This window comes from Sceloporus occidentalis, unplaced genomic scaffold (genome assembly GCF_023333645.1).
Source record: "Sceloporus occidentalis isolate IW3139 unplaced genomic scaffold, rSceOcc1.0.p SCAF_1, whole genome shotgun sequence".
Classification (NCBI taxonomy): domain Eukaryota; kingdom Metazoa; phylum Chordata; class Lepidosauria; order Squamata; family Phrynosomatidae; genus Sceloporus; species Sceloporus occidentalis.
In genome coordinates this window covers 214511497-214520443 of record NW_028316981.1, presented here as the reverse complement: position 1 = coordinate 214520443, position 8947 = coordinate 214511497, and the positions used below count along the sequence as shown (strand labels likewise).

Here is an 8947-nt window from a genome sequence, read left to right as displayed (position 1 = left end):
AGGATCCCCTAGCACTGAGCCAGGGCTGTTATATGTACAATGTATTGTATATTGGAATGATGTTTAGATGTAAGCCGCTTTGGTTGTTTGGTAACAGAAAAGCGGGGTATATAAATAAAGTTGTTGTTGTTGTTATGTTAAAGTGTCCTCAAAATGGCTTATTTCTGCAAATGTGTTTTGGACCCTAGTCCTCAAACCACTAGGCCGCGCGGGCTCTACTTTTATTAGCAGCGGTTTATTAGCAGAGCTTTTGGAACGTCAACTCCCATTGTGGCCAACTGCCGGGAATTCTGGGAGCTGAAGTCCAAAGATCTTGATTGGCAATCACCGCTCTATGGTCTTAGTCGTCTGCGGCCTGCCGGAAGTGCTATGTGGCCTCACAGAGGGCCTACTTCCGGGCCGGTCTAGGCTCCTTCTTCCCACTCTATGGTTAGCTGGGAGCGGCCTGTGCGACAATAATAGCAAGCGGCATTAGCAGCAGCAGGAGCATCATGGCCGGCATCAAAGGTATCCTCGCGGTGGAGGTTCCGAGGGGCGGGAAGGAGGCTGCTCGGCCACTCTGACCGCGAAGTACCGCGACGGTGGTTTGGGGCCTGCTTTGTTTCCATGGCAACGGGTGCGAGGAGGAGGAGGAGGATGCGCATCCAGGCCTCCTGCTTCCCCAGGACTCTTTGGCTCCACAACACACACTGCAGAAATCACCCAGTTTGAGACCGTTTTAACTGCCCTGGGTCAGTGCTAGGGAATCCTGGGAGTTGTAGTTTATTGTGGCACCAGAGCTCTCTGACAGAGAAGGCTAAATGTCTCACAAACACTACAGTTCCCAGAATTCCCTAGCACTGAGCCAGGGCAGTTAAAGAGGTCTCCAGACTGGATTGTCAGGGGTGGTTAGAGGCCAGCCTCCCATGTGCAGACAGACACATGAGCTCTTTGTTGATATAGGAACTCTGGAAAAGGGAATTTGTAAGAAAGATAACATAAACCCAGAATACACAGCAGAAATAATCCAGTTTGAAACAGCTTCGACTGCCCTGGCTGAGTGCTATGGAATTCTGGGAAGTGTATCTTTGTGAGACATTCAGCCTTCTCTGTTAAAAAGCTTTGATGCCACAATAAGCTGCAATTCCCAGGATTCCTGAGCACTGACGCAGGGAAGTTAAAAGTGGTCTCAAACTGGATTGTTTCTGCAGTATGTTTTGGACCTTTAAAAGAGTTAAGGCTCTGGAACGCCCTTAAGGTCATGGAAGTGCTAACCTATCTGATACTCTTGATTGGAAATCATAGAGTTGGAAGAGACCCCAAGGGCCAGCCAGTCCAACCCTATTCTGCCATGCAGGAACTCTCAATCAAAGCATCCCCATTGACAGATGGTCATCCAGCCTCTGCTTAAAGACCTCCAAGGAAGGAGACCCCATCACACTTTGAGGGAGTGTGTTCCACTGTCAAACAGCCCTTACTGTCAGGAAGTTCTTCCTATTTCCTTGAATCTGTACTTAGGACAAGAGACTACTGTCAGAACAAGAACACGAAGAAACAGAATGGTTCCCAATTGGCAACGGGGTCAGACAAGGCTGTATCCTTTCACCCTATCTATTTAACTTGTATGCAGAACATATTGTAAGGAAAGCAGGATTGGACACAGAAGGAGGAGGAGTGAAAACAGGAGGAGGGAATATCAACAGTCTAAGATATGCAGATGACTCCATAGTACTAGCAGAAAACCTCAAAAGACCCACAACAACTACTAAGAAAGATCAAGGAAGAAAGTGCAAACACAGGCTTAATGCTCAACATAAAGAAAACAAAAGTAATGACCATGAAGGATCTCCACAAATTCAGCTTAGACAGCGAGGAAAACAAAATAATAAAATTTCAATCAATTTTTCAATCAAAATAATAAAAGAAGAACGGAGACTGCAGTTAATGAATTGGAAGAAAACTAAGGGGTGAAACAGACCAACATAAAAAAAGTTCAGTTAGCAAGATAAAAAGAAATGCATTTAAAAAAACAACAACCTCAAAGTACCCATGTGGCCAGAAGGACGAGGGGCTGGCCTGCATGAATGACCCTCCAATGACACCCAAAGAAGGTTTGCCATTGCTGTCCTCTGAGGCTGAAAGAGTGGGACTTGCCCAGGGTCACCCAGTGGGTTTCATGGCCAAGGGGTGAATCAAACGTTGCTCTCCAGAGTCACAGTTCAATAGTCAAACCACTACTACTGGCCCTCCACTCCTTTTTATTTCAAAAGTGGTTGGATTTCAAGATTGTGGGTGAGGGGAGTAGAAACAGTACTCTTGTCTGCCTTATTGTATTGTTCTTGCCTGCAGAGGAGCAAAATGTTCAGATATTTTGGAACACTGATAATGGTTTATGTTTGTTTTTGTAGCTTTGATCAGCCTGTCGTTCGGGGGAGCTGTTGGACTAATGTTCCTAATGCTTGGCTGCGCACTTCCACAGTACAAGTATGTATATTTTCACATATACAGGTTAGCTGTTGTCTTAGTTTACTTTCAATTTATTAAGGTCTTTCTTTTTCTAACGATTTGATGAAATTAACAAAACCAACACTGGTTGTAGCCAAGGGCCAGAGCACTTGGAGATTAGGAGAAAGGGGACAAAACCAGCTACGCCTGTCCTTTGTGAAGCACTTCCACTTCTTAGTTACCAGTATGTGCTGAGATTGTTCTGGTTTATTGCTACTAAATTGCTCTCCATTCATTATAATCTGTACTGGATAGTGTAGTGATAGAGTCTCTCAAGGTTGCATTCCTCTGTTTATGTATCTGAGGAGTTAAGGCACAGTGAATCTTGAGTGACATAACAGAGATTCATTCAGTTTGTCTCTGTGCAGCTTGTGGGCTATATATACCAGCAAAGAGCATATTTTGAAAAACTCTTGCAATGAGAGTAGAGTTTTGGCAGGTATCCTGCCCTTCCTGTCCATTCATATTCTCAAGGGAGAATCCTGCTTTCCTGCTCAGTTTCTTTTGATGGTCATAGTGGAAGATTTCGGATACACTATTTAGAGCTAGACAAATAGCCAAAACAGGACAGATCTTCAGTGTTAACTTTCGTAGCTCCTGGTGAAAATGTATGAATGAGAATCTTGTTTAAAATAATGCAAATTACATAACAGGAATACAGTACATTTTAGCTGGAGGAACTATAAGAGGAAGAATGGCCACAAAACAAAGTATTAACTTTTTTTCCCCTTTGCTCCTAGCCAATATTGGCCATTGTTTGTTCTGTTCTTCTACATCCTCTCTCCAATTCCATACTGCATAGCAAGAAGAGTAGTCGAAGATACAGATGCTACAAGTAATGCCTGCAAGGAACTTGCCATATTTCTTACAACAGGCATTGTTGTCTCAGCATTTGGGCTTCCAATTGTATTTGCCAGAGCACAACTGGTTAGTATTTCTTTCTTTATAGTAAATAGTCTAAATGCATATTTACAGTATTTAAATGAGACATTCCACATTTACATAAACAGGAAGTAAAAAGGCACTGGTTGGTTTTAAAAAGTCATAGTGCTGACTCCACGTTATTTGTCAGTGTGGGAAGGACATATCCATGTGAACAGACACTGTCATCTGCAGTCTTTTGAGTCATTGCAGAAGGTCTCAGCAAATTCTCTTCATTCTCATGGGGAGCCAATATACATCTCAGCTTTGAGCACTTCTTTCACAGTGGCTGATTCTATATACAATGTGCTTCCCAGAGCCTGATCCGATATGGCAAAGGTTACATGACCACAGTTAATCTTTGCAGAATCAACCATGTTGGCATAGTAGTTTCCAGCATAAAAGACATGGTTATCTGCCATAAGGATTGAGCAAAAGCTAACAAGATTTTGTTTTTTGCATGGGCTGAAACTCTCAGTATGTTCAGAGTGGTTTTAAAATAGTGGCTAAGCATGAACTGTCAGGTTTCTATTCCATTTTGACCATGAACTCCTTAGATAACTTTAGGATACTCACAATAAGTCATTCTATAATATGGAAATACTAATATAGCCTACAAAGTAGTTGAAAAGATCATTACACAAAGTGTTTTGGAAAACACGAAAGGTGGTATTGTTTTACCATTGGAAAATGCAGCAGGCCAGGATGATATTGATTAAAGCTGCACTCTCATATCTGGGAGTTAGTTGGGAGGCTTGCCCTGAATAGAATTCAAAGATATAGCTGTGATAGTTTGTAAAATCAGTATCTAAAAAGATCTTGTAGCACCTTTGAGGCTAACTGAAAGAAAGAAATTGGCAGCATGAGCTTTTGTAGACTTAAGTCTACTTTCTCAGATGCATTTGATGGAGTGGAAAGCCACATTCTCACACACTAATAGCAATAGCAGGTACATTTCTATACCGCTTATCAGTGCACTTAAGCACTCCCTAAGTGGTTTACAAAGTAAGCTAATTGCTCCCAACAATCTGGGTACTCATTTTAGCAACCTCAGAAGGATGCAGGCCTGAATCGAGCCTGAGCCCTTTTGCTGGTATTGAACTCACAACCTTATGGTTTGTGAGTGAGTGGCTGCAGAACAGGCATTTAACCCCTGCACCACCAGGGCTCCTAATGGTATATTTAGGTCTGTCCCTGGTTTTCTACTGCACCAAATGCATCTGAGGATGTAGACTTAAGTCTATGACAGCTCTTGCTGCCAATTTCCTTTTTCAGTTAGTCTCAAAGGTGCTACAACATCTTTACCCCGAGTAGTTTATGTATAGATAGGACTTGTTCAAACAGAGAACTTGGGACCAGGTTCCCAAGGGCAACATACAGATATTTTTGTGCCACTTAGGAGTTTCTAGAGCCTTCTGTGGTACTGCAACTCCCTATGGTGCTCTTAAATGCTTCCCCTAAAAGCTATGAGAGTGTTTTGAGCCAGAAAGTTCTGTTTCAATGTACCAATTCGTCTTCAGTAAGCCATTGTTCTCTTAGTCTTGGCTTGCCCCCTGCCCAGTCAGCAATGTAGTGTGAGTAGGAGTAGTGACAAAGCTAATGCAGTTTCATCATAGAGTGATTGTGAAGATTCATGATGTGAGAATGTGAAACTCAGTTGAATACTGAAAAAGAGTTACTCAGATGCTGTCTTCATTACATGAACCAAGTTTTGGACATTTAGACCCTGTGCTATATAACCAAGAGGGATCTGATATTTTGGCAGTTGAAAAATGCTAGCCTAATTCTTCTGTAATGAATTAGATAGCAATAGCAGCTTCATTTATATACTGCATCATACTGCCTAAGCAGTCCCTAAGCAGTTTAGAACTGTAAGCTAATTGCCCCAACAAGCTGGGTACTCATTTTAGCAACTTTGGAAGGATGCAGGCCTGAGTCAAGCCTCAGCCCTTGGTTAGTATTGAACTTGCAACCTTATGGTTTGTGAGTGAGTGGCTGCAGTACAGGCATTTAATCACTGCGCCACCAGGGTTCTTACTAGCAGGTAGCAGATAAATGGCCCAGAGAGTAGTGTGAAGACATGTACAACTGTTTAGGGAATCTGGCCTTGAAAAGGATCTAGCTGCATGGGAGTATCTGAGGTCCTCAGAAGAAACAGGAGGCTCAGCATATTTTTAAAAATCAGTTAAAGTGGGTTGCATCCAGTATAATTTGTGTTTGTGCAAATGGTGTTTCCTCTATCTGCAAAGCAATTCTGTTGAATGCAGGTTGTGGGCATGTTAACTCGTGTCTATGTGTTTGTTTATTTGTATATGTAACTTTTCTTTTCCCTGTCTACAGATTTATTGGGGAGCCTGTGCACTTGTCCTCACAGGAAATACAGTCATATTTGCCACCATCCTAGGGTTTTTCTTGGTTTTTGGCAGCAATGATGACTTCAGCTGGCAGCAGTGGTGAAATGAGTTAGAAAGAGAACTATCGACATCTTAAGTCATTCAATGGCCATCCATACAACAGAAGGAACAGGCAATAAAGTGAATGTACTGTTTCCACAGAGGGACCCTAGGTGTAGGACACTCTGTAGTCACTTTTCCTCTCCTATTACATACAATGTTAGCATTTTGCTTGATTTAAATGTTTTAAATTGTTGATGCTGTTTTATTTTAATGTTTTATTTTGAAGTGGGAACCAGAACACTTAAATGTAATGTTTAAATGTGTTTCTTCTTTAGAGAACATTATAACTGTGTTTAAACAAAAACTTTTAAGCTGTTATGTACAATTGTGTCACCAGATTGACAACTGCCTGAGGACACAATCTGATCAAAGGCATGTGTATTTGGTACTAAGTCCCACTGAGTTCAAATGGGGCTTATTCCCAAGTAAATATGCATAGAATTGTGCATATGCTGTTGATCTCAGTAGAAGAATTAAACCGAGTGTGTTCAGCACTCATTTTTCTGAAATGGGACTTAAAAGAGCTGAATTGTGTCCTTAATTAGCAAATGTGTACATGGTCGCAGGAGTTTGGTAGTGAGGTGTAAAAAGCTGAAAAGAATAGTATCCAGCGGATGAATAGTCTGTTACTTAATCCTCTGCACAGGTGAAAATATTATGTCATTGGTAAGGGAATGATAGCTTTTGACAATAATGGGATTCCCGAGTTTTAATTATTTTGAACATTTGTACTCCTTATACAAATATCTTGCAAGTTTTTATTTGTTGATGCTCTAAATAGTGTGGAGGCGGGTCTGATCTCTCAGTGGGACAAGGAAGAGAGCTGATGTTTAAATGCCACTTTTTAAACAAAAACATTTTGAAATCTTCCTATTTATATGTATTGTATGCTTCGATCTTCTGTGTCATTTCTGTTATGTTAGGGGAGGTTGATGGAACACGTAAGGAACTACTGATTGTGGGCACAAGCCAGCAGGTTTTCCTGCAAAAGTTACAAGGGAAGAAATGTAAGTGCTCTTGCCCAGCTCACTTTTTGTTCCTGTGACTTGCACAGGAGAACTTTCCAGTGGATTGCACCCACTATGTTGGCAAACTATACATGGAGAATTTTTACTTCCCTTTTTAATTTATTTTATACATGGTATAAAAAGGCTTTTGAAATGAAGATTAAAACTTTTGCTGTAGTTAATAACATACCAGAGAAATTGATTACTGTATTAATAGACAGTCGAAGCTTGGCAACCTGGCAAATCTTTGACTGTGAAGATTTTATAGCAATTCTGCCAATGTTTCAGTTTATGCATTAATGTATTGTTAGATCACAACTGTAGTTCTGTTAGAATATCACATGTAACCTGCAATATTTAATATTTGTTGCATACCTCTTAATTGTCTGTTCCATTAACCATAAATTACCATATTTTGTAGACATAATTCTTTTGGAGTGGTGCTTTGCTGGTGACTCCTTAGCAAGATCTTTATATGCCTCTCTGTATTCATGCAAGCTGGCTATTGTCAATTGCTTAATTCAGTCACCTGAACTTATTCCTTTTTGAAACTCAGTTTCTGAACATGGTATGATCCATCCTCTCTCGAGGCACATATCTAGTCTTCTCCACTCACTGCCCTCTTGTGGCAGGCCCATGGGTATGCATACTCTACAGAACACCCATATACCTATCTAGCCATCTTTAACATCCCTGGCATCTTGCAGAGCTGAAGACAACTATGTAGTTGGATGTAGTAGTAGTATGTAGAGATCTCCTGTTACATAACATCTCCTTTTACCTGGTGTATTGCTCATATGGGATCTGCGGAGAGCAGCTGGGAAGGGAGCTGGTCTTCCTTTTCACTGGGGAAACTCCAGATTGGTGAAAGGGACTAGATTACATCTTGCACTTGTAGACATCATAAAATAAAGAAGTTATTTAATAGGTTGTAGCTATTAGTGCTTCAGGATACAGATGCATAGGTGATACAGGGTTTATGTGTATTTTGTTTTAAATATTGTTCTAACTTGAAATACAAAATAAATCCTGTAGCCTAGTGATCATGACAGTTACTTCCATATTGTAACTGCAGAAATAATTCCGCATCCCCATTCCAAGACTCAGGAGCTGAAGATGGAGACGTACGAGTGGAGTTTGAAGAACTAGTGGCATTTATGTGTATCCCCATCTAAGTTTTAAATATCTGAACATTTTCCAGGTCTGTCTTTGGGATTTGGCAACAAAATGCTTACTGCATTACACTGAGACTGATTCTCTTAAATCTCTTGACATTATTTTGAAAATTCCGTGCACTGACAGTGGAGTAGTCTTTGCTATATATAAATGTGAACTCATTTTGTGACCCTCCAATTCATGTATTATAGCAAAATGGGTTCTCTTCTTCCCTGTACTTGCTCTTCTTTGTGAAATGACTGGCTACTCTTCAGTTGAGTGCCAATTCTATTATATTTCATAGTAGTGTATTTTCTGCATATTAATTGTGTGGACAGCATTGTTGTGGCAATCTCATTGAGTTTTACATATAATGCTGTCTTTGATTATCAGATTAGAGGTTTAAGAGGTATGTCTTTTTTCATGTTATATGCACTGAGAAACATTGTCATCCTTCTACAAAAGATAAATTTTGATGAAAAAATAATAAAAAAATTAAATACCACATTGTTTTGCTCTTTAATGAAGATCTTTTTAAGGAGGATCTTAATAATGAGATAGACATCTTACTTCATTTCAAACAACGTGTGAAGTAGCTCTCTGTGTTTGAAGATCTGTTTCCCCCTTATAACACAGAGCAGAGGGTTATTCCCACTGTTGAGGCCTACTTCTGCAATGTGACAATTGTGTGTTCTCCAATGAAGGCCGGCCTCCTGGTTTATTTTGTTTAAAAATATGCAGGGGAGTATCCTGGTGCTTTGTGACTGTGGGGTCACACTTCTTCCATGGTTGCACAGAGTTGGACAGAGAAGACAGGCAAAATTTGGCAGCTCTGAATGGTTTCTTTCTCTAGCTGAGTGGTTTCTTTCACTGCCTTTCTCTTTTTGCTGTCATCATTTATATGTACAAACAGGATTACTCCAC

General features: G+C 40.6%; 1 protein-coding gene across 1 annotated transcript; it reads left to right on the top strand.

Annotated features, from left to right (window-relative positions):
* Nucleotides 1–394: 394 nt before the first annotated feature.
* Nucleotides 395–8528, top strand: LOC149323371 (leptin receptor overlapping transcript-like 1). Its single transcript, XM_089488851.1, has 4 exons — nucleotides 395–507; nucleotides 2388–2463; nucleotides 3225–3411; nucleotides 5746–8528. Exons 1-4 carry the CDS (start codon nucleotides 492–494, stop codon nucleotides 5860–5862), a joined length of 396 nt encoding a protein of 131 aa, XP_089344977.1. The 5' UTR covers nucleotides 395–491; the 3' UTR covers nucleotides 5863–8528.
* Nucleotides 8529–8947: the final 419 nt, after the last annotated feature.